The 24,837-nt window shown below is 35.1% G+C and overlaps 5 protein-coding genes across 6 annotated transcripts in view; 4 read left to right on the forward strand and 1 right to left on the reverse strand.

Moving 5' to 3' along the window:
- Positions 1 to 24,837, reverse strand: part of LOC141399857 (uncharacterized) — a 36,729-nt gene that overhangs the window by 10,461 nt on the left and 1,431 nt on the right. Inside the window, exon 2 of the mRNA XM_073979189.1 lies at positions 24,375 to 24,447. Within this exon, the coding sequence (XP_073835290.1) occupies positions 24,375 to 24,447 (73 nt within the window). The remainder of the gene's footprint in view (positions 1 to 24,374; positions 24,448 to 24,837) is intronic.
- Positions 1,251 to 3,275, forward strand: LOC141397333 (uncharacterized). Its single transcript, XM_073973478.1, has 2 exons — positions 1,251 to 1,507; positions 1,568 to 3,275. The coding sequence occupies exons 1-2, from the start codon at positions 1,385 to 1,387 to the stop codon at positions 3,212 to 3,214; spliced, it is 1,770 nt and encodes a 589-aa protein (XP_073829579.1). The 5' UTR covers positions 1,251 to 1,384; the 3' UTR covers positions 3,215 to 3,275.
- Positions 7,465 to 9,451, forward strand: LOC141399855 (transcription factor grauzone-like). Its single transcript, XM_073979186.1, has 2 exons — positions 7,465 to 7,688; positions 7,767 to 9,451. The coding sequence occupies exons 1-2, from the start codon at positions 7,566 to 7,568 to the stop codon at positions 9,411 to 9,413; spliced, it is 1,770 nt and encodes a 589-aa protein (XP_073835287.1). The 5' UTR covers positions 7,465 to 7,565; the 3' UTR covers positions 9,414 to 9,451.
- On the forward strand, positions 12,544 to 14,986 carry LOC141397336 (uncharacterized). The gene is made up of 2 exons (XM_073973481.1): positions 12,544 to 12,857; positions 12,923 to 14,986. The coding sequence occupies exons 1-2, from the start codon at positions 12,735 to 12,737 to the stop codon at positions 14,783 to 14,785; spliced, it is 1,986 nt and encodes a 661-aa protein (XP_073829582.1). The 5' UTR covers positions 12,544 to 12,734; the 3' UTR covers positions 14,786 to 14,986.
- LOC141397337 (uncharacterized) lies at positions 13,213 to 19,873 on the forward strand. Of its 2 annotated transcripts, XM_073973483.1 has the most exons (3): positions 13,213 to 14,819; positions 17,906 to 18,136; positions 18,193 to 19,873. In XM_073973483.1, exons 2-3 carry the CDS (start codon positions 18,014 to 18,016, stop codon positions 19,822 to 19,824), a joined length of 1,755 nt encoding a protein of 584 aa, XP_073829584.1. In that variant the 5' UTR covers positions 13,213 to 14,819; positions 17,906 to 18,013; the 3' UTR covers positions 19,825 to 19,873. The 2 variants fall into 2 exon arrangements, with proteins under 2 accessions (XP_073829584.1, XP_073829583.1); XM_073973482.1 differs by lacking the exon at positions 13,213 to 14,819 and having other exon boundaries at positions 17,815 to 18,136.

Here is a 24,837-nt window from a genome sequence, read left to right on the forward strand (position 1 = left end):
CTTTACTCCTGAATGGGTCTTAAGAAGCACCCTTTCCTCCTGAAAGGGTCTTAAGAAGCAAACTTTCCTTCTGAAAAGGTTTTAAGAAGCACCCTTTCCTCCTAAAACGGCCTTAAGAAGCAACCTTTCCTCCTGAAAAGGTCTGAAGAAGCACCTTTCCCTACTAAAAGGATCTTAAGAAGCACGCTTTTCTCCTGAAAGTGTCTTAAGAAGTAACTTTTCCTTCTGAAAGGGTCTTAAGAAGCACGCTTTCTTTCAGAAAGCCACACGAACTGTTAAAATGAAGCTCCCACTAAACATGTTTGTCTATGGTGTACTGATTCCGACCACCAACTACCCTAAAAACTGGGTGTTTAAGTAGTTCGCGCAACCCACAGCTATTTGCGATAAGGTCAAAAGCAGGAACAAGGTCATCAAGTTCCTTTATTAAACAACAGCTGACATAGCTCCCATTTGAATATGTTATTCTCTTTTGTTACGCCAACGTGCAGGCGTTGACATCAATGTTGTACAGCAGAAGAAACTAGCTGCCTAGACAAAGACGAATACTTTTAGCACAGTTATAGTTTAATTGCTCAGCTAACCCCAGTCACCTTTCACCTGATTCTTTAAGGAAGCAGGCAGTCCTGGTTGTAGAATTTTTGAATCTGGAAACAAATTAGCTAGTATGCCGCTCTTAGGAGTGCAAAAATATGTTTCCTAACAGAAAATTTTTGGATTTGAACACAGAAAAGATGGAAATTAACCTGAAATTATACACTAATCAACACATTTGAATCGTTACAACAGCAACGGTCTTTTATGCGTTTCCGACATATCTTTCCTTTACCGACAGTATGCAGAAAATTATGAAAAATTTACCACAGATAGTGTTTTTTGTCCCGATTGCAACGACGTATAATACTTTCTGAGGAAATGTATATTTCCCGAGGTATGGGCCTCTGAATTTCAGAAAATTTCCTTGTTTAATGGCCGGCTACTTAGAGAAAAATAGTAATTAAAAGAGTAATTTTTGTTCCCGTTACCTAGATTTGCACCTGTCCCGGCCGAACGCCTGCTATTAAAAGAAACTTACGAATTAAAAAAATCAAACTGTCGGTATTGGAAATTTGTTCCATTAATGGGTTTTGAAATGGGTTATGACACCTAATATCCGTGTCGTTGATTGTTTATGACTGTCGTTGGAAGGTTAACAAATAGTGCGCCATCTACATATGAGATTTCTTAATGTTTTTGATTTCTCTTTATTCATTTCATTCTCGTTTTTCATTACATTCGTAAACAGAAAAATAATTTGTAAAAGTTTAATTTGTCAATGAAAAAAGATGTGTCGTTAACTTGTCTTGTAGTAAATGAATGGAGTGTAAAATAGTAAAATTAAATAATGTCCGAAAAAAGATTGTGTCGTTTATGTGTTTCTACACAGCCCGATTACAAAAGTCTATATGATGAAAATGGCCAAGGGAATGAAATTTATGAAATAACATTAAAATATTTTGACCCAATTGTAAGTATGAGAAGAAAACTGTTTGCAATTAATAACAAGATTTTTTTGGTTTCATTTCAGCTGCTAAGTCCTGCCAATGAACAGGATTCGAAAGTAATATGTTTGGAATGTTGGCAACACATTAGTGAATTTCATTGCTTCCAGCAGTCAGTACTTCAAGCTCAAGCCGTACTGCAAGCACAGCTGGAAGCTGAGGTTGCTGAGGTCAAGCAGCTGGTGCCTGAAGTAAAGTTGGAGGAAGAGATCCTGCAGGAACAGGTGCCAATTGTCGAAGTCGTATCTCCTCCCGTTGTTGAACTTGGCAATGAAAATCTTAAGGATGAAAAGAACACATTTGAAAAAGTTGGTCTAGACAATCAAGATTACGATAATGAGGATAACGACGCTAATGACGTTGGGCATGATGATAATCCCTTCTCAACCGACGATGATGATGATGATGATGAAAAGCCTCTTATTGAAACAATAAAAAGATTAAAAAGGAACAAACATTTTGAGACTAAACCAAATGAAGAAAATACTGAATTAACTCAAACCGAGGAAGAGGTGGCGGATAAAAAACCAAGGAAACCTCGAGGTCCAAATAAGACAAAGGCGCAAACGGAGACAACAAATGAGCAATCAAGGAAAACAAGACGAAAAGGAAGACCAAGAAAAATAACTAAAATCAAAATTAAAGATGAACAACAATCAGATGACAGCGATACAAAATCTGTAAAACACAAAACCAAACAATGTGATGAATTTATTGCGCAATGGAAACAGGAATTGGAATGTGTTTGTTGCACAGCAACTGTTTCCAACTTTACATTGTTACGCAAACATTTTCGACAAATGCATCCAAGCGAAAAATGTTATATTGTATGTTGTCAGAAGAAATTTTTTCATCGATTTCACATTGTCGAACATATACGATTGCATATTGATCCCAATGCCTTTCGGTGTGATGAATGTGGAAGGTGCAGCACTAACAGCAGAAACTTGGCAAAACACAAGAAAGAAATGCACACGGAAGAGGGTAAACAACGTAACTTTGAGTGTGAGGTGTGCCATAAAAAGTTTGCAAACAAAACAATTCTTCGGACACACATGGAGGTTCATGAGTCTGGTCGTGATTATGTGTGTAGTGAATGTGGCAAAGGATTCCCCTCGGAGAATCGCCGCAAAATACATGAACGAATGGTACATCAAGCAGATCGTGTTTGTGATCAATGCGGCAAGACCATACATGGTATTTACGCCCTGAAAATGCATTTGATGGAACATGCCGGCTATAAGAAACCTAAATGGCCTTGTGATGAATGCAACGCCGAATTGAATTCACATTCAAGTTTGAAAAGACACAAACTTATTGCCCATCATGATGGAAGTACGGTCTATATATGCAGTGATTGTGGCAAGGTGTTTACATCGGAGAATGCTTTGCGTAGTCACAAGAGAATTGTCCACCTTATAGAACGAAAATACAAATGTAATATATGCGAGAAAGCCTTTAAGTTTCCAAAAATTCTTCGAGAGCATATGGCCTCACACACCGGTCAAGATCTCTATCAGTGTCCACACTGTCCCAAAACATTTAAGGTCAGCGCTAATATGCATCACCATCGAAAGAAAGTCCATCCAAAGGAATGGGCCGAAGGTAGAGTTAATAAGCCCGTAACGAAAAAAGTAGATATAGCTTTGGTATGTAATGAAATTATTATGTAAAGAAAAATTGCAGCACAATTTTTAAAAACACAAAAATAAAATTATTTTTATGTAACAAAAATTATGAATATAATTATTTTTGTATTATATTACTTACCCCTAATTTTTGTAAAAAATTGTATTCTTCTCAGACGAATTGTCAAATTTTGTAGATCGATTTACTTGCTTTAGTGCAAATGTAGAGCGCTGAGTTTTAAATGAGGAATTCTTAACACAAAAAATTAGATGTGTACGTCTTCTGGGGTCTGAACTATGAATGCCTAAATTATTACGAATATAGACGACCGAACAAAAATAACTTACAAAAACAGGGGGTTTTAGTAATAAATAGGGTGGTGACTTTTTGCAAAACCAACAAGTGGGTTTGTTTATAAAAATATATGTCTGTTCGGTAACCCAAAAATTTGCACAAACTTACAAAATGCTGTTCGATAACTAACTTGAGAGAACCGAAAAGTACTTGCAAGTACTTTTTACTTCTGAAGTTGTCGAACAGACCTAATATAATTGTTCCGCAAACGCCCCAGAATGGGACAAGGGAGACTTCTATCATATTAATGAGGGCACCCCTATTCATACTAGCTCAATGATATGGGACCTATTGTTTATCTCCGAGTCCATAATTTACCTATAATTTTGCTTTCATCAACGCTAATCTCTGTGCCCTTGTTTTCCATTCTTGAAATTATTTACTCTTTGAAGTTCAATGTGCAAACGAGTTCACAGAACGTCAGTTGTGACAATATGTTTGTTCGTTTACTCAAAATTTTTACAAATTGTTACTGGATGTTGTTCGTTAACTCTACAGTATAATGCAAAAGACCACAGTGGTTTACAAGAAGTTACTGGACTTGTACAAATTATTGAATAAACGAACAGACCTAATATTGATTAACACATTTAAGAAATTAGCAAAAGATTCCAAGAAAACTAACGGTACTATTACAACGTGCAAAGTGAACGCAGACGTTTTGGTTCTCAAAGAACCAAAATTGACGCCCAAGTCCTTCATAATTAGTAAGGACTCTCCTCATTAAGTAAACAATTGCATAACTATAGAACTATTTTTTCGCGTCTATTGAATGGAAGACCATCTTCCTAATTGTTTCTGCAGCGATGAATCTGCTTTTATGGTGCTGGAACGCATTACTAATTAGTAAGGACTTGGGCGTCAATTTACTTCACCCTAAATGCGCACGACAACTTATAAAGGAGTTCTGAAACAGACATATCCAGTATCCGAGTGGAAATTTCATCACGATGAATCTGCTTTTATGGTGCTGGAACGCATTACTAATTAGTAAGGACTTGGGCGTCAATTTACTTCACCCTAAATGCGCACGACAACTTATAAAGGAGTTCTGAAACAGACATATCCAGTATCCGAGTGGAAATTTCATCACGATTTTATAAACTTTTGTACACTTCGAGTCATCAAAACTTAAATTTTTGAAAAGAAATGCGGATATCCTGGAGGGCCGCCATATTCTACGGTGGTAAATATTCTCTAAAATGTATGGGAATGACTTATGCGTAAAATATATGACTAAAGGAGACAGTACGCTTCCAAAAATAAACATGTTGAAAGAAAAAAAGCAAGCTCTGTTAGGCATTACGCCTGAATATTTAAAGAATCCTTGCCAAAGCAGGATGTACGGGCGTATTCTTAATCAGGGGGGATATACTTTTACTGAATATTACTGAAAGTACTTAATTTTCAATATAGAGTGAGTATGCATTGATATTCTAATACAATCTTTCTGAATTCCCAAGTTTTAAAGGGGGGTTCTATTCAAATGAGCCAAATTTTTGACTTTATTTTGTTTTCCTTGTACCTATAATTCTTACATAAATTGGATTTGAATGCAAATGAATGACTAAAAGTTTACTCCAAGCACATGAAGCAAAATATAAAAAAACTTATAAATTATAAATACAGTCGAAATCGCTTATAACGTCGGTCAAGGGACCGACGGAATTTGTCTCTATAACCGCACCGAGAAAGAAGCCAGGCTCACACTGAGGGCGTTACATGGCAGGTCCAAAATAGTAACCACACGAATTGACTGGAGAATAATTAAAGAAATTAACGATATACCCCAAAGCAGCACCAGAAAATAGCTTTTTTCTAATTAAAAATGATTTTGAAGTAAGTGTGTCACATGGGAAAAGTCAGAAAAGTGATACGTAATAACAAGAACTCATGACGAGTGACTAGGTAAAAACCATTGCCCTCCCATCACAATATATAGAAACTATTCAGACTTGTTATAGACAACTTTTCACTTCATCTTTAGTATTGGGATGGCGTTATATTTTCTGATGAGACTAAATTTATGTTGTACTATCACAATGGACCTCAAAAAGTATTGGCAAAACCCTTGAAAGCCATGGAAAACAAAAATTTAATACATACCGTAAAGTTCGGAAAACTGTCAGTTATGGTATGGGGTTGTAACCAAGCAGTGACGTTGGGAAAATCCTGATTTTGGAAGAAACAATGACATAGGAGGTTTATTTAGACGTTTTAAGAAAATATTTAACCAAAAGCGTCGAGAAATTTGGGCCTGTTGGCCCTGAAAATTCAAACAAATTGCAATATAAGTACTACCAAGACAACGACCCTAAGCATAAATCTAATTTATGTAGGACTTGGTTGTTATACAACTGTACCAAAGTCATTTACATCCCGTTCCAGTGTCTAGATATTAACCCCATCGAAAATTCATAGGTACACCTGAAGGAAAAATTCGGGAATAGGTCGCCCACTAACCTGGGGGACTAAATAAAATGCAAAAAACAAGAATGGCTAAAAAAACCAATGGAATATCACATTCCGAAACTTATTTATTAAATTCAGATACGTTTATAAGCTGTTTTTGATGCGAAATGTGTGCATACGAAATATCAGAACCAACTTTTCGAAAAATACCGTGAAAGACTGAAAAGTTGTGAATTTTGCAATTCTTTAGTTGACAGTGTAAATAATGAGTTGTACTCATTTTTGTTAATTTTAAGAAAATGTTTAGAGAAATTTAGCTACTTTTTATTTTATTATATTAATAAACATGTGTAAGAATTGTATTGTTAACAAAAATATTAATAATGATATTTATTTATACCAATAAAATTATGATTTATTTAAAATTTTGTAATCATTTTGGTTTTGCAATAATTAAGTTGACTAACTGTATATTGTTTTGTGCTTCCCCCTCCAAACATTTGGTAGTTTAATATATATTCCCTCAGCAAATGCGTCTCCTAAAAGTGTCTGAAAAAGTGTAAAAAGCGACTGTTGTCATTTTACAAAAACAATTTCTTTGAACCATGCTCATTATCACATTCTAACTTATTTCAAACCTTGTGTAGAAAAAACGATTGCTTACATTTGTTTATTTTGCACAATGTTGATTATACATATAAAGGCCATTAGTCTATCTTAAACGCCTGTAAGACTATACACTTATAACATGTTTAAGTGCATTATCTCGATTTATTTGACATATGCTAAGTTTACATTTACGAAATCCACTCGATTTTATCTGTCAATTCCATAGCTCAAACGTCAAATGAAATCTCATCTGAAATCCATTGGATTTCATTTGACGTTTAACCTATGGATTTGACAGATGAAATCGAGTGGTTTTCGTAAATGTAAACATAGCAATATATTGTATGAAAATGACAATTTAAATTGACTGGATTTGCTAAATCCACCATAGTCTAAACGTAGTATTAGTATTACATAGAACGGTGGTGCAATGGATTATTGGCAATGGCATTCTGCATACCCGGGTTCTAATCCCGGGCCAGGCAACATCAGATTTTGAGAGTGGTAAAATTAATGTTAACGACAATTCAGCTGAGTATGTAAAGTAGTAATAAAATATAAGTAAAAAAGCAAAAATATAAAAAATTACAATTATAAAAAAACAATAAAAAAATTAAAAAGAAATAAAATTTGTTTTTTAGAGTCAATGCCAATTTTATCGCTTGTGACGGAAGCGACAAGCCAGTTAGGGCCGCAAAAGTAGGACAGTCATTTTTATCTTTTCGGATAAAAATACAACTGTCACAATTGCTTTTAAGTGACCTTTTCGTCAAGCAGGCGATAGAAAATGTTTGTAGGGCCTGATTTTAAACCAGAAATAACATACATTTGCAAGTTTCAGTGATATTAAACGGGGAATACTCGTGTCGGTGGTGAGGGAAATACTAAAGTTCTAAACAATATGTGTTAACAATTCGTAGTGAATAACACACATACCATCTAAAAGAAGAAGACTCCATTTTTGGTAAATAGAAAAAACTTTTACTGAGCGGTCCTGTTTGCAAAAAGTGAAAAGAAATTATGGAAAAATCCACGTTATGCCGTTTATGTATTGAAATTTGTAACGATTGCAAGAATCTCTATGATGAAGATGGCAGTAGTACCCAAGTGTATGAAACAACAGTGAAATATTTCGATCCGATGGTAAGACGACCACCACACGATATTTTTGAGACGACAACAAAAACAATTCCCCCAACTCACCTTTCTTATTGTTCACAGCTTTTGAGTTTGGAGTTGGACAAGTCACTTACCGTCATTTGTGGACAATGTTGGGGCCATATAAGCGATTTTCATGAATTTCAACAACTGGTTTACAATGCCCAAACAAAGTTGACTTTTGACATTAAGCAGCCACCTGACATAAAGACGGAAGATGATTTTCTCCACAATGAGATACCACCACCAGTTGGTATTGTTAAGGAGGATCCCATGGATAGCGGCGTTTTGTTTTCAGATGTAAACGTTAATCGAGAAGCAGAGGAGCAGGAGGCGGATGATAAAAACGACATATCTCTACCGGAAGAATTATACGAAGAACATTATAATTCAGTGGACTTCAGTTCAGATGATGAAAAACCCTTATTAGAATGTCTTAAGAAAACAAGAAAGAAACGTGGTAAAACAAAAAGCGATGTGAAAAAGGAAGATAATACTTCCAGCACACCCAAGAAACGTGGCAGAAAACCCAAATCTCAAACTGTGGTCGCAAAGAGTAACGAAGAAACGCCAACTAACAACAATAGCACCGAGAATATGGATTTCACATATGGAGATAATTCACAAGATGGCAATTTGTCATCATCAATGGTTGGTGGTGACACTGATGATAACTCAAGTGGAATACCCCGCAGTAGAAAAAATGGCACAAACCCCAAGCAACGTAGAACAAAAGAAATAGATGAGTTTATAGCACAGTGGAAACAAGATCTAGAATGTGTTGTTTGTGGTGAACTATATTCAAATCTTACGTTGCTGCGAAAACACTTTCGTGACAAGCATCCCAATCAAAAATGCTACATTACATGCTGTCAACGTAAGCTACGACATCGTTTCCATATCGAAGAACACATACGCATTCATCTAGATCCGAATGCATTTAAATGTGATGTTTGTGGTAAATGTTGCACAACAAGTAGAAGTTTGATTAATCACAAACTCGAAAAACACACAGCAGAGGGTCAAGAACGTATATTTGAATGTCCCATGTGTCCGAAGAAATTTGCCAAGAAAACCGTTTTGAAGAATCATATTGAAACCCACAAAACCGGAACGGATTATGTGTGCGACGAGTGTGGCAAAGGATTTGCAACGGAGCAACGACGAAAAATCCATCAACGAATGGTACACAATGTCGATAGGGTTTGTGATCAATGTGGTAAGACTATCCATGGTATTTACGCCCTAAAACAACATCTATTGGAACATGAGGGTATTAAGAAACCCAAATGGCCATGCGATATTTGCAATGCTCAATTGTATTCGCATTCCAGTTTGAAACGCCACAAACAAGTGGCACATAATGACGGTAGCACGGTATATGTTTGTGGTGAATGTGGAAAAATTGCTGCAACTGAAACTGCCCTACGTAGCCATAAGAAATATGTCCATCAAGCTGAACGTAAACACAAATGTACAATATGTGATAAGGCATTTAAGGTAGCTGTTGTTTTGCGGGAACATATGGCCACACACACGGGCGAAGATCTTTATACCTGCCCACATTGTCCAAAGACATTTAAAGTCAGCTCAAATATGCATCATCATCGAAAAAAGGCACATCCCAAAGAATGGGCAGAGGGTAGATTGAATCGGCCAACTATAGCTAAGATCGATATTAATCAAGTATCAAATGAAGTTGTATTGTAAATATAAAAAATTAAACAAATATTAAGTATTTTAATGTACACTTACGCACTTATTTTCCAAATACCCACTATCAGCGGAACTTATGTTCGCGGACATAAGAAATTTAGGCATTAAATGCCTCCGTCACCTAAATAGAACGTTTTTTTGTGGAAACGTTTTCTAACTTCTAGAAACGCAATATACCATACTACAACCACTTCTGAGGGCAAATGGGAGTAATACCCTCAAAAAATACTTCAAGCGTCACTTTATATGGGGGCTATATAAAAACGGAACTTATAGCCCATTTTCAATGCCTACGAACTTACAATACACCAAAAATGTATCTAGAGCAGCAGTAAATGAGGTCCCACGTTAAAAAGAGAACGTTTCCCCCATAACAGTTGCTGATATTATTCGAATGTTCGGCACAACTTTCGAAAACGACTGTCAAATGTTTGGCAAATGTTTTTCGTGTGTACACAAGCACGTTGTTCTTTTGTTCGTCAAAAGTTTGAAAACGATATAATTTTCGAACATTTGGTGAATCTTTTTTCTTCACAAGAAAAATTGTTTCGAGAAACATTTTTTACTTTGAGATTTTTTTTTTTTTTGTTTCAAAAAATTATTTTATGTTGTTTGTATAAAATTCCCATTTGCTTTTTTCAAATATTGAGTCGGAAACATAAAAGTGAAATAAAAGCGGAACAAGTGCATAACAGAAACAGCAAGAAACTCCACAACAAATGTTTTTCGCCACTATCGTCATTCATTCGCTAATATTATTGCCGATATTCGAAATAGAAGGTTTTCGTGCCACAAACTGAGCGACGAATGAATCGTTTCCGCAAAGCATTCGAAAACGATATCGTTTTTTTTTTTCTTCCATTACACAAGACAAACCAACATTACTCGAAAAATTATTATGTTAGAATTGTAAATTCTGGGGCTGGATTCTTGTTCTATGAAAATTTGAAATGAAAAATATTTCCTTTATAATTCTTTTTCATTTGACAATTTTTTTATTTATGAAAGTTTTCATTTCAGATTTTCATAGAACAAGAATTGAGCCCCTGGTGTGGCTGGAGAATAAACAAATCTTGATTCTATTGAAAATAATGAAAGCGTATCCTAATTATTAGTCTATCCGTGTAATTGTAGAATGTGTGTTATACAAATTATTTTTCGTGAATTTTATAAGTCCCAATTAGGCAAGTTTACTTGCGGCAAGTCTCTCCTTTTATATTTTTCGTTTTTGACATTTTTTTCCAAAGTTTTAAAAACGAAACTTGCCAAAACAGAATTGCTTGTACAAACGCAAGAGGCAAGTTTAAAAGAGAACGAGAAAAATTGCCGCAAGGAAAATGGCTTAATGTAAATTGGGACTAAAATCAGGCTGAACGGTAAGTTGGGAGACTATCAAAATGTTTGTGTTTCAAAACCAACACAATAACAAAATATATTTGAATTTGTATGAGCAGACCAGTAGTGGAAATACCGACAGAAATCGGTAAAATTAAAACGCAAAATTGTGAATGAAAAAAAAGTATCAATAAAAACTGACAACACTGTTGCCATCGGTAGAACTTAGTCTTATGCCAGACTATGAAAATTTTCATTGAAAACTTTTTGCCATTTTCTTCCAAATTTTCATTGAGGTCTACACACATAACTCGAAAAATGAGTTACAGAATTCCACTACAGATCTAGAGTGATTTCCACAGATGCACTTTTTTCGAGTAGGTGTTAGTAGTCTTTTGTGTATTGTGGTTATATTAACTTTTGCTAATTGGGTTGTCATTAGTGAGCTGTAGTAGTTAATATAGTTATCCCAATGCCTATATGGCTGACTTCGAAACGTCAGTTGCTTTGTAGTCCTGCATGAAACTAGGGGTTCTTAGATAGAGTTCCCTCCTACTAGAGTTATTTTATGAAATTGCAGTATTGGGGAGCTCGATCTAAGAACCCCTAGTTTCATGGACGACTACGAAGCAACTGACGTTTCCGAAGTCAGTCTTTGTTTTGATGTCTTATCCTGGCCGTCAAGTTTTTTTTACACGTATTATTCACTTTCTTCTTTAATGAGGTCCTCGGACTTTGAAATTATGAAATATGAATAAATAAATACTGGGGCTACTTTGTGGGATCTAAAGTGATTATTTATTATTACAAGGAGAACGACATACTTTACATACCCTCCATTATTTGGTGGAGGGTATAAAAAGGCACTGAATAACATTCTCTTTTCCAATTTCTTGCTAGATAATAATTGCTGTGTTCCAGAACCTGCAAGAAGCTACTATTTTTTACTACGATAACATTTTTTCCTTTATGTTATCGGAAAAAATAGTGAAAATTAGTAGATTCTTGCAGTACTGGAACAGACCAAAATAGACTTGAAAAATAACAATTAATGAATGTGTCTTTGTAAGGGCGAACCCTATAACTTTCAGTGTTGCGTGTGCAAATACATGTATTTCTAATTGAAGTACAGTCGAACCTCGATTATCCGCCATGGTCGGGACCGGAGGCATTACGGATAATCGATTTTCCCGGAATGTAGGCAATGCTTTTATGCAGTTTTTGAACACATTTTTAAGTAAAAATGACATAATATTGCGTCATAATATGAAAATCTGCAATTTCTATTAAATTTGTTACGGTAATCCAGCAATTTTATAAGTTTTAGTTTATAAGTTTTCAGAAAATAATCTCCATTTATTTTAGATTTGATAAATTTTAGAAAAATGCACAATATCATCATCATCATATTCATCTGAATTGACTTTGTACCATGGTTTTTGTGACACCATAAATACACAAATTGTATAATACGGGAGCATTTCCAGTTTTCGTTTGTTTACTTTTTGTTTCCTTAATCAAGTTAATTGGAAAGTGTGCTTTTACTCCCGGGTGATGAAACTTATAACGAAAAATGGAGGAAATGGTAAAAAGTCCAACATTTCTTTTCTATCCCGGATAATGGAGGTTCCCGGATAATCGATTCACGGATAATCGAGGTTCAACTGTATTTCAAATTGAAATACATGTATTTTGTTTTTGTATTTTTGAACGCACACGCAACACGCAGAGTTATAGGTTTCGCCCTAAGGGAATATTTTTCAATTGGCATCCCTACAACAGCTGATATGGTAGAATGCAAAAAATTGGTAGAACAGCTGATACCTAGCCATTTTGGACAAATACCACCATTGAACAAAACATCCTGCAACAAAAAGTTTCGTATATGACTGCGAGCTTAGAAAATTGTTTATACATTCCAAACCAAAAAACATTTATTGTCATATAGGATCCATTCTGCTTGCAAAAAGAAAAGTAATTATGGAAAAATACATCTTGTGTCGATTATGTATAGAAATGTGTAGCGATGGTAAGCATCTCTACGATGAAGATGGTAGCAGCACAGATGTCTATGATACGACAGTAAAATATTTTGATCCCATGGTAAGAAGATACTTCCCTGAATTATTGTTGGCACTTATAATAATATTTCGCATCTATTTCCACAGCTTCTGAATTCGGACAAATCACTTACAGCCATATGTTTACAATGTTGGAGTCACATATGTGAATTCCATGAATTTCAACAGATGGTTTACAATTCTCAATCAAAATTGGCAGGTTTTGATATCGAAGAAAAGGTGGAGATAAAAATAGAGGAAGATTTGCAAAAGGATGATGCATCAGATCAAAAATCGTTTGAAGATGCTTCTTTGGACGAAATGTCATTAACCGAAGTCCACGTTACCACAGAGAATAATGATAGCAATGAACAACAATCATCGGAAGAAGTTATTGAGGAAAATCATAATTCTGATAATGAAACGTCAATGATGGATACCCATAAAAATAAAAGGAAGAAATGCACGAAGACAAAAATCAACACAAAGAAAGAAGTCGATTATGAGATTTCTAAAATTAGCAATGTGGATTCTACATGGGAGGAGAACTGTCAAGACGGGAGCATGTCATCAACATCAGTTTATATAGAGGAGGATATAAACAATAAAGATACTAACGTGGACGCCATGAGATTTGTTGAAGTCAATTTTAACCTAGACGATGATGAAACTAATAACGTGTACCTATCGGAAGAGAAGCCCTTCAAGGCAAAGGAAAGAAGGAAGAAATACACTAAAGGAAAAACCACTGCAAAGAAATTAAACACCACGAAGACTTTGAGGAATCTTGGTAAAAAGCAAAACAAACAAATTGTAGAGAAATCTGACGATGACAATAATTCAGATAATAAAATGGATTCTTCACTCGAAGAGAACTACCAGGATAAGAACATGCCAGCAAGTGGAGATGACAACGATTACCTTTTGGACGCCAAAGCTCTTCGAAAGAGGCCAAGTAAAGCTCTCACTGAAGAAAGGAAACGAGAAATAAAAGAAATCGACGATTTCATAGCCCGATGGAAAAAAGATTTGGAATGTGTAATTTGTGGTCGGATGTATCCGAATATAGATGATTTACGCAAACACTTTCGTGACCATCGTCGTCCCAATCAGGAATTCTATGTTTCATGCTGCGAACGTAAATTTCGACATCGCACCCAAATCTACGAACACATACGCTTTCACCTCGACCCAATGGCCTTTAAATGTGAAGTATGTGGTAAATGTTGCAGAAATACGGAAAATTTAAAAAAGCATAAGATTTCAAAACACACAGCCGAGGGTAAAAAACGTTTATACGAATGTGAAATATGTCAAAAACGATTTCCCTCAAAGTGGGTTCTAAAAAATCACAAGGAAATCCATAAAACAGGAAGTGATTATGTCTGCAAATGTGGCAAAGGATTTGCTACCGAAGAACGTCTCCGAGTTCATGAGAAAAGAAATCACAATGCCGAAAGGGTTTGTGAACAATGTGGTAAAACTGCTCCAAATGGTTATATTCTAAGACAACACATTTTGGAGCACCATCAAGGCATCAAGAAACCGAAATGGCCTTGTGATATTTGTAATGCCGAATTATCATCACATACCAATTTGAAACGGCACAAACAGTCTGCTCATAATGACGGCAGTACTGTGTATATATGTGGTGAATGTGGTAAAACTTCTGTATCGGAACAAGCTTTACAAAAACATAAACATTATGCTCATTCTATTAAAGCTAAATTCAAATGTTCACTTTGCGATAAGGCCTTCAAGATGCCTATACAATTACGTGAACATATGGCCACTCATACCGGTGAACATTTATACACATGTAAATATTGTCCGACAAAGTTTAGATGTGCCGCGAACATGTATACTCATCAGAGAAAATCACATCCCAAAGAATGGACTGAGAGTAGATTAAATCGCCAAATTCCGCCTAAAGTCGATATTAATCAAATAACGAATGAAGTTGTTTTGTAAATCCGAATGGTACATAAATACATATACATAATAAGTATGTACATTTTTTTAAGGAAATATATACAAATGTATATCTTTATATACATACATATGAATATTTATATTTTACAATTCAAGTGAAAGAAAATGCTAAATTCGTGGTTTTCAATGAAAGTTGACCCATAATAAAATTTTTAATAAAACATTAACCAAGTTTACCAATGCCGAAGTTTTTAATAAAATAATTCATCCATGATGAAGTTTTCAATAGAAAAGTTCATCCATGATGAAGTTTTAAATAGAACAATTCATCCATGATGAAGTTTTCAATAGAAAAATTCATCCAAGATGAAGTTTTCAATAGAAAAGTTTATCCAAGATGAAGTTTTCAATAGAAAAATTTATCCAAGATGAAGATTTCAATGGAAAAGTTTATCCACGATGAAGTTTTCAATGGAAAAATTCATACATGATGAAATTTTCAATAGAAAAGTTCATCCAAGATGAAGTTTTCATTAAAAAAGCTCATCCATGATAAAGTGTTCAATAGAAAAGTTTTACCATGATGAAGTTTTCAATAGAAAAGTTCGTCCATGATGAAGTAGGATGAAGTTTTCAATAGAAAAATTCATCCAAGATGAAGTTTTCAATAGAAAAATTCATCCAAGATGAAGTTTTCAATAGAAAAGTTTATCCAAGATGAAGATTTCAATAGAAAAGTTTATCCACGATGAAGATTTCAATAGAAAAGTTCATCCACGGTGAAGTTATCAATAGAAAAGCTCATCCACGATAAAGTTTTTAATAGAAAAGTTTATCCACGATGAACTTTTCAATGGAAAAATTCATACATGATGAAATTTTCAATAGAAAAGTTCATCCAAGACGAAGTTTTCATTAATGGGCCGATTCCGTACAGCGAGGCGAGTCATGTCGCGTCGTCTATCGTCTCTGTGACAAAATTTAACAAATGCACTACGTACAGCGATAGCTAATAATCGTCGATAACAAGTTATTTTTATTTTTTTTATTTTATTTTTATTTGTTAGTAAAAATGAACGGCGACAGCTAATTTGTTGTCGCCGGAAAATGAACATTACGGCGACAAAATGTGACGTCGTCGTGCGACTTTTGCCATACGTAATAAACACGAATCGCCTCGCTGTACGGAATCGGCCCATAAAAAAGCTCAAGTACATCCAAGATGAAGTTTTCAATAAAAAAGTTCATCCAAGTTCATCCAAGATGAAGTTTTCTATAGACATTTTCAACATAAAATTAGTTTTCAATTGAAAAGTTCATCCATGATGAAATTTTCAATAGAAAAGTTCATCCATGATGAAGTTTTCAATAGAAAAGTTTATCCATGGTGAAGTTTTCAATAGAAAAGTTCATACATGATGAAGTTTTCAATAGAAAAGTTCATCCATGATGAAGTTTTCAATAGAAAAGTTCATCCATGATGAAGTTTTCAATAGAAAAGTTCATCCATGATGAAGTTTTCAATAGAAAAGTTCATCCATGATGAAGTTTTCAATAGAAAAGTTCATCCACGATGAAATTTACAATGGAAAATTTCATTCATGATGAAGCTCTCAATAGAAAAGTTCATCCGTGATGAAATGTTCAATAGAAAAGTACATCCAAGATGAAGTTTTCAATAAAAAAGTTCATACATGATTAAGTTTTCAATAGAAAAGTTCATCCAAGATGAAGTTTTCTATAGACATTTTCAACATAAAATTAGTTTTCAATTGAAAAGTTCATCCATGATGAAGTTTTCAATAGAAAAGTTCATCAATGATGAAGTTTTCAATAGAAAAGTTCATCCATGATGAAGTTTACAATAGAAAAGTACATCCATGATGAAGTTTACAATCGAAAAGATCATCCATGATGAAGTTTTCAATAGAAAAGTTCATCCATGATGAAATTTTCAATAGAAAAGTTCATCCATGATGAAGTTTACAATAGAAAAGTTCATCCATGATGAAGTTTACAATCGAAAAGATCATCCATGATGAAGTTTTCAATAGAAAAGTTCATCCATGATGAAGTTTTCAATAGAAAAGTTCATCCATGATGAAGTTTTCAATAGAAAAGTTCATCCATGATGAAGTTTTCAATAGAAAAGTTCATCCATGATGAAGTTTTCAATAGAAAAGTTCATCCATGATGAAGTTTTCAATAGAAAAGTTCATCCATGATGAAGTTTTCAATAGAAAAGTTCATCCATGATGAAGTTTTCAATAGAAAAGTTCATCCATGATGAAGTTTTCAATAGAAAAGTTCATCCATGATGAAGTTTTTAATAGAAAAGTTCATCCATGATGAAGTTTTCAATAGAAAAGTTCATCCATGATGAAGTTTTCAATAGAAAAGTTCATCCATGATGAAGTTTTCAATAGAAAAGGGAACAAATTGAATACTCTTCCACCTGACGGAAAAAATTTGAATTTTTTTTTTAAATTGTAAGTTTTTTCTAAGTAGCCGGCCTTCGGCCGGGGATTTAAGACTTTCTCCTATGGACAGGAGCCAATTTAGGGCACGAAAACAACATTTTTTTTTTAATTTAAAATTTTTTCTTACTTTAACAAGGGAATTTTCGGAACTTAAGAGGCCCATATCTCGGGAAGTAGGGACTTCCCCCCGGAAAAGTCTATATATTTGTGATCAGGACAACAAGATCTACCTGTGGTAATTTTTCCAGATTTTTCCGCCAGGTGGAAGAGTATTCTATTTATGCCTAGAAAAGTTCATCCATGATGAAGTTTTCAATAGAAAAGTTCATTCATGATGAAGTTTTCAATAGAAAATTTCATCCATTATGAAGTTTTCAATAGAAAAGTTCATTCATGATAAAGTTTTCAATAAAAAAGTTCATTCACGATGAAGTTCATAGAAAAGTCATCCATGATTAAGTTTTCAATGCTAAAGTCCATGATGAAGTTTTAAAATTAATTGTCATCCCTGAATCTACGTTGTTGCATGGTGTAAATTTCCGTAACGTTATGGTTATGTTTCCGTCACGTTACGTATCCAATAATTTTGTTTAAGATATATCTTCCATTTCTTGTTCATCGTGTTCGTAAATAAAAGAATTCATACTTTGTTATTAAATCTGTAATTTTAATTTTACAGATTTGTTCTAGTTCTTTAAAACAAAGCAAAGTTGTACCGATTTTAAAACTTTGTTGTTTTACATTCTACGGGTGTTACGAGCTCCTCCTATTCATTGAATACGGAATAATGTCTCAAACAATTCTCTGTCGACTTTGCGTGGAAATTTGCAACCAATATAAAGCCCTGTGTGATGAAAAGGGTGAAAGCAATGATGTTTATGAAACAACAGTCAAATATTTTGATCCCATGGTAAGAATATGGTAATACCATTGTAATACCAATAATTTCCCTTTGATTCATTACAGCTATTGAATTTGGACCAAGGGAAACAACCTGTAATATGTATAGTATGTTGGCGACACATAGACGATTTCAACAACTTTCAGATGTCTGTTATACTGGCCCAGTCCAAGTTAAGTAAATATTCTACTCATCCTGTAGAATCTGAGCCCATGGTGAAGGCGGAAGATGATGTTTTTATAGAACCCGATTTAGAATTAAAAGAAAATGCTGAAAATGATATTCCCCCCTACGCTATTTCCGCTGAAAGTAATGATAACAATGCAGATAATGATTATGATAAAGATTTCATAGGTTTTCCGGAGGTGGATACTTTTGAGGAGCAACTTAATATATCCTTTAGTTCAGACGACGAAAAACCTCTATTGGAGTGTATAAAAGCAAAGTCGAAAGGTAGGAAAAAAACTAGTGCTGAAACAAAAAAGAAAGAGGGAGACACAGTCAAAGTGCCTAAAAAACGAGGAAGAAAACCCAAAGCCGATTCAAAAAAGGCTGCTAAAACTAAAACCACTAAGGGAAAGGTTTCAACTGACGCTGATTTGGAAATGTTTTTAGAAGGTTTAAAAGTAAAACAAGAGGAAGATGGTGCTGATGACACGGCGCAATCAAATGATGAAGGAGACACATCAAAAACCAGTAACACTCCCCGAAGAACATCCAAAGAAATTGATGACTTTATAGCAAAATGGAAACAAGATCTTGACTGTTATTTATGCAATGCCACGGCCCCAAATATGATGGCATTACGCCAACACTTTCGCAAAGAACATCCGAAACAAAAATGTTATGTTCTTTGCTGTCAGAGAAAGTTGAGTCGTCGCCACCAGCTAGAGGAACACATTCGTGTTCATGTTGATCCCGGGGCTTTTAAATGTGAGCTATGTGGCAAATGTTGTACCAACAAACGGACCCTGAGTAACCATATGTATGAACAGCATACAGAACAAGGACAGGAGAAATCATTTGAGTGCCCAATATGTCATAAATGTTTCGCCAAGAAACCTGTCTGGAAGCGTCACATGGAAATACATCAACCGAATAAAGATCATGTATGCACAGAATGTGGTAAAGGTTTTCCCACCGAACAACGTCGTATTGTACACCAACGTATGGTTCACAATGTTGAACGGGTGTGTGATCAATGTGGCAAAACATTCCGTGGTATCTACACGCTACGGATACATTTACAAGAGCATGCCGGTATTGAGAGAAAAAAATGGCCCTGTGATCAATGCAGTGCAAAATTAAACACACATGCAAGTTTAAAACGTCACAAGTTGGTTGCTCATAATGACGGTTCCATCGCCTATATATGCAGTGAATGTGGAAAAGTTGCACCATCCGCAATAGCTTTACTTAGTCATAAGAAATATGTCCATCAAGCCCAGCGTAAATATAAATGTACCATTTGTGATAAAGCATTTAAAACGAATCTAGTTTTACGAGAACACATGGCAAGTCACACGGGTGAAGATCTCTATACCTGTCCACATTGTCCCAAAACGTTCAAAGTCAGTTCAAATATGCATCATCATCGCAAAAAGGCACATCCCGTTGAATGGGCTGCAGCAAAATCGAAAAGGCCTATGACAGCTAGCATTGATCTGTCACAAGTATCACAGGAAATTGTAATGTAAATAAATCGGTTTGATTTGTAAATATACACACATAATTAGATAATGTCAATATGTTTTGCTTTGTTTGATTTATGAGCCAGTTAATGGATGTAGTGGAAAAGTTGTAATCAGAATAATTTCAACATACATAGTAAATGTTGTGCGGGGTTTTATATTAAGAGAAGATCTGATAGTAACTCTGTAAGGGATTGAAAATGTTGCAAAAACTCAGATCATTTTATTTTAGCTGAAAATTCATTGAGCATCCCCATAGCTACAGGGTGAAGGGAAGTGTTTCACGTCGTTTGCGATCTCTTCCACCCTAGGAGGAATCCCCACAATTTACGATGGGTGATGTTGCAGATGTTTTCCGAGACGCAAAATCATACAAATCGCTTGGACCTGACGGAATTTCAATGATGATGCTAAACCAGCTGGATGGACCTGACAGGAGTCGAGTATATGAACAAGGTCCTCAATCCCTATCGTTATCCACTCCAATAGTTTCCGAAGCCTGGAAAATAGGCAGGATGGTCCTGTTACTAAAACCTGTGGCTTCACACATATTAGCCGAGGTCTTAACCGGAACAGACCGTGCCACAGAACAGTCACAGTAGCTAGCATTGGACCCGACTAAAGCGATTTATACGTTCAGTCATGCTAATGTCGGGAAACCAATAATAAGTGACTGCGGAAATGAAGCTGCCACTGAATGTATTAACCACATACAACGCGAAAGGAAGGTCGGTCTGTGGTAAGCTATTCATGCCCATGTAAGTGATACGCAATACTGTTGCTAGAATGCAGCGCTGGGAACACGGTCTCTCCTTATGGCTTCAGTGGACCATTTACATGAGGAAACTATGATCTTGCCGGTGCATCGGTGCGTCGGCAAAACAGTAAATTGTCGATGCAGTATCTACTTAGGTGCTATAGGCAGAAACATCTAAATCACCATCTAATGGATGGGGTGGGGGTACCCAGACATGTCAGCAAAGATCTTCGCAACAGCAACATTTGGGATGTAGGTAAAGGAACCTGTTGATCTCTTATAATGGATATGCCGGACTGTGACAAACTCTGCAAAGCTAGGTATTCCTTGAATGGAATGAAGGAACAAATTGACTAATCTCCCTGCTGCCAAAAAAGTCAGAATTTTTTATAAATTGTAAATTTTTTCTAAGTAGCCGGACTTTGGTCGGGGATTTAAGACTTTTTCCTATGGACAGGAGCAAATGTCGAGCACAGGAACAAAATTTTCTTTTAAATTGCAATTTTTCAAGTAGCAGGCTTTTACACAAAGGAATTTTCGGAACTTCAGAGGCCCATATGTCGGTAAGTATGGACTTCCCCCTAACGAACTTTATATTTTTGTAATCAGGACGAAACGATATACCTGTGTTAAAAATTTCAGATTTTTCCCGCCAGCTGGGAGAATAATACATTTATGCCGAAATGCAGCACAATGGAGAAGAGTTCAGTCCAGAAATGCAAATTGGATGACACTGTGGTAAGCAATGGAAGACGATTTACATATGTCGCATAGGCGAGTAGTTTCGACAGCAAGACACCAGCATTCGTTGCATTCGTTACAAATAAAATGTGGACTTACCTACTCCCAAAGTTGTGAGTTTTTAATCAAAATGTGAATGATAGATTTGAATATTTGCTATAAACCGTGGACCAGCAAAACTCGTTCACTAAACACGTTTCCAATTCGATTTCAACCATAATAAGAGAAATAACAAGCAGAAATGTACAAGTTCTGTTTGGACGATACAAGTCAAACTGAATTTGCAACGGCAATCTAGTTCATTCCTTGTAGGGTTACCATGTATTAAAAAAACAACAATTATGAGCAGGGATGTCAACTGTTCTGAGGTAAAAATCGCTACACTGAACGATTCATTAATGTCATGTTCACACGAGCGTTTCAATTACGTTGTTCGCCTGTCAAACGACGTACACCAATTAACCCGTTTCCACGACACCATTCGTAATTAACAGAAACATAAACAAAATTTCCTTCATTTCTGATTCCTTTTTTTCACAAAAAATTGAACCGAAAACACATAAAATATACATTAAATGAATAGGAAAAGCAATAGACTTTCGATCAAATGTATCTTCTAAATTTAACAACACACATTTCATTCATTTTTCCCATAAATTCTGAATACTTTTGTATTTTCAATATATTTTTATATGTTTCTATTTTCAAAAATATAGAGAGAGAGACATGTCAAAACAATGTTTGTGTATACCGACTTTCAGTTATTTGTTTTCTTTCTGTTTCTGATTTTTTACGCGATTTTGAACTAATGGACAAGAAATGTGTGTGGAATTAAGAAGGAAACACAACCATCTTCCTTCTGCATCTATATAAAATGTTAAGTTCATTAATTTTCATTCATCTTTTTCCTTTTTCTACAAATTTTTGTGTTTTCAACTAATTTTTCAATTTTGAATTTATACATGTCATAATTAATTTTTTCGATGAATTCTCTCATTTGTTGGTGATGGGACATATCTATTCGTCATTCAGAAAGTATTTCTAATCGAACAACGTAGAAAAATCGTCGTTCGTTCATAGAATTTTGTGTGAGGAAATAAGTAATTTATTCGTAGTTATGGGTCGAACAACGAATAGAGAACGAACGACGTACCGTGGAAACGGGCTATAAAAAGAGCGTATGAATTGGTTCAGTCCATCGTACAATTAAATAGGTAGAAACAACGGCGAATTGCTACAACAAAGCAACTTTTTTGTAATGTAAAATGTCAAAATTTTCGCCGAATGATCTCTTGTTGTCTCTTTTTATCGCTTGTGTTTGTCTATAAATTAAACACATGCTATCTCTTACTTACCGAATCATATGGTTTTCTGTTTTGATTTTTCATGGCGAGTTCCTAGTTTTTTGACGTTTTGGATTCGATCAGCTGGGCTGAGGCATCTACCTAAGTAATTGTACCATGGTTCAGTCGATATAGTTCACTATAGCTCAATAGTTCACTGAACTACAATCAGACGAACGATTCACAATCTAGTTCAGCATGTCGTTCACAAATGCATAAAGTGACGCCGTCGTCTGTGTTAACTGATGCCTTCGTAATGTGATGAGTTTTGTTCCTTTACTTTTTTAATGGTAAGGGTAGTAAAAGAGAAAAGTGTCAAAATTCCTCTCTCATGAACATTTTTACCAGAAAAGTAAAGGAACGGAAAAATGGTAGGTCTGGCAGCAATGTCGAAAAGAAACATAAAAAAATCAATTTTCGTCTTTTATTTCACAGTTTTTAATTTAGTTTTATCAGCGTTCGACTTTTTCTTCTGTTTTCTTTTTCATTGTGAAATAATCGTCAAACAAAAGTCGAAAAATCAGTTCTGCCATTTTTTACCTTCAGAAATTTTGCTGGTAGCCTGTGGTAGAAGATAAAGCCATTTTCGCTCTTTCTCCACTCTCACTCTCTTAAAAATTGCTTCCAGTTTTGTCACTTTTCGGGGTTAATGAACGCTTTGCAGGATAAAATTGGTAACAAATGGTAACCTCAGGTAAGTAAAGGAACACAACATACAATTTTCTTTGCCTTAATAAAGGACGTTTTGTTTTAAATTAATACCAACTTATTTTTTCTTTATGAATGGAATAAAAATATGTATCTAAGGGGTCGATCATCGATAACAATTATCGTTGAGTGGCGTTGCCAGTTGTAAAAATTGATCCACGTATGGCAACTCTCAACTGAAGTTGCGAATCTCAGTTGACGAAGCGGTTGGTTTTCAGCAACCACAAATTTTCAGTTGCAGTGAACATTTTTGAAGAAACAAGAAGTAAAATAGAAGGAAAAATAAACATTTTGTTAACAATTATTGATTCTTTGCATCATTAATTAATTTTGTGTATCAATAGGGTGAAAATAACGACAAAGCAACAGTTCGAAATATTAATTGATAAACTGAGTGAAAATCCAAACTTAGCCCGAGGAGTTCGGGAGTTTTGGTGAAACCAAAGCCACAGCGGATGAAGCGTGGAGGTCCATTTCGGACAGTTTAAACAGCCATGAACTTCCAACACGAACACCTGAAGAGTGGCAGAGCCTGGATTCACTTTAAAGCAAAATTGAAAAAGAATATGCCTCAAAATAAAATAAACTTCAACGACGCTGGTGGTGGTCCATCACAATAAGTGAATCTATCGCCTTTGGAGCGGACAACAGCAAATCGCAAATGAATTTGGTGACAAATACAGTAGGTTCAGTTTAAGTACAAATGACGAACATCCTCCATAATGTGCACATGTGCTCCATCTATATAGCCAACTACACCAGGGAATTTCGTTTTTGAATAAAAATGGTTTTTATTTTGCCTTTTTTTCCTCCTCTGTCAACTTCGAAACACACAATTTGTCCTCTATCAAGTGGACAATTTCCTTCAATACTCTCGACAATGTACATTGAGCCATGCAATTGTTGAAATCATTGCCATGGGACTTTTGGAAACTTCCGTCCTCAAAGAATCGCAACGCTGCGCACACTTTTAAAAGTGGGGGTATTGCTGTTGATCTGTAACTTACTTTGAAGTCATCCTTTAACGTTTCCACAACGTAAACTACGGGATCCTTTGGCAATCGAAAATACGCCTTAAACCTGAAATAATTTACTAATTACACTGCTCAACAAAATTGAAAAAGTTGAATGTTTCAACCGAAGTTGTTGTTGTTTCCAAATGAAATCGGCGAGCTATTTTCAAATCTGGTCACGGTTTTTCTCCATCAGCTCTTTTTCTTGAGATATAGCCCAAAAACGGGTTTTACGAGTTTTACCCAGAATTTCGTTATTTTCGGATACAAAAAAATATTTTGTGCGGGTTTTTCGACACTAATATATTAAGAAGATGTTATACGCTCAATACAAAACGTTTTTTGAAAAAATTATGGCGAATATATATCAAAAAATATAGAAAACATACGATGAATCTTGTAAAAATTGCATATTTTGTGTACTTTAAGCTGCAATTACGTCATCGGGGAAAGTCAT

This window comes from Musca autumnalis, unplaced genomic scaffold, assembly GCF_047663935.1.
Source record: "Musca autumnalis isolate F117 unplaced genomic scaffold, ASM4766393v1 scaffold_3, whole genome shotgun sequence".
NCBI classification, from domain to species: Eukaryota; Metazoa; Arthropoda; class Insecta; order Diptera; family Muscidae; genus Musca; species Musca autumnalis.

Bases quoted from the DNA above. Each gene is read 5' to 3' on its own strand.
- LOC141399855 (XM_073979186.1), top strand. From the start codon at position 7,566: ATGGAAAAATCCACGTTATGCCGTTTATGTATTGAAATTTGTAACGAT. The intron at 7,689-7,766 runs GTAAGACGACCA...TATTGTTCACAG, and splicing joins TGAAATATTTCGATCCGATG to CTTTTGAGTTTGGAGTTGGA.
- LOC141397337 (XM_073973483.1), top strand. From the start codon at position 18,014: ATGTCTCAAACAATTCTCTGTCGACTTTGCGTGGAAATTTGCAACCAA. The intron at 18,137-18,192 runs GTAAGAATATGG...GATTCATTACAG, and splicing joins TCAAATATTTTGATCCCATG to CTATTGAATTTGGACCAAGG.
- LOC141397336 (XM_073973481.1), top strand. From the start codon at position 12,735: ATGGAAAAATACATCTTGTGTCGATTATGTATAGAAATGTGTAGCGAT. The intron at 12,858-12,922 runs GTAAGAAGATAC...CTATTTCCACAG, and splicing joins TAAAATATTTTGATCCCATG to CTTCTGAATTCGGACAAATC.
- LOC141397333 (XM_073973478.1), top strand. From the start codon at position 1,385: ATGTCCGAAAAAAGATTGTGTCGTTTATGTGTTTCTACACAGCCCGAT. The intron at 1,508-1,567 runs GTAAGTATGAGA...GTTTCATTTCAG, and splicing joins TAAAATATTTTGACCCAATT to CTGCTAAGTCCTGCCAATGA.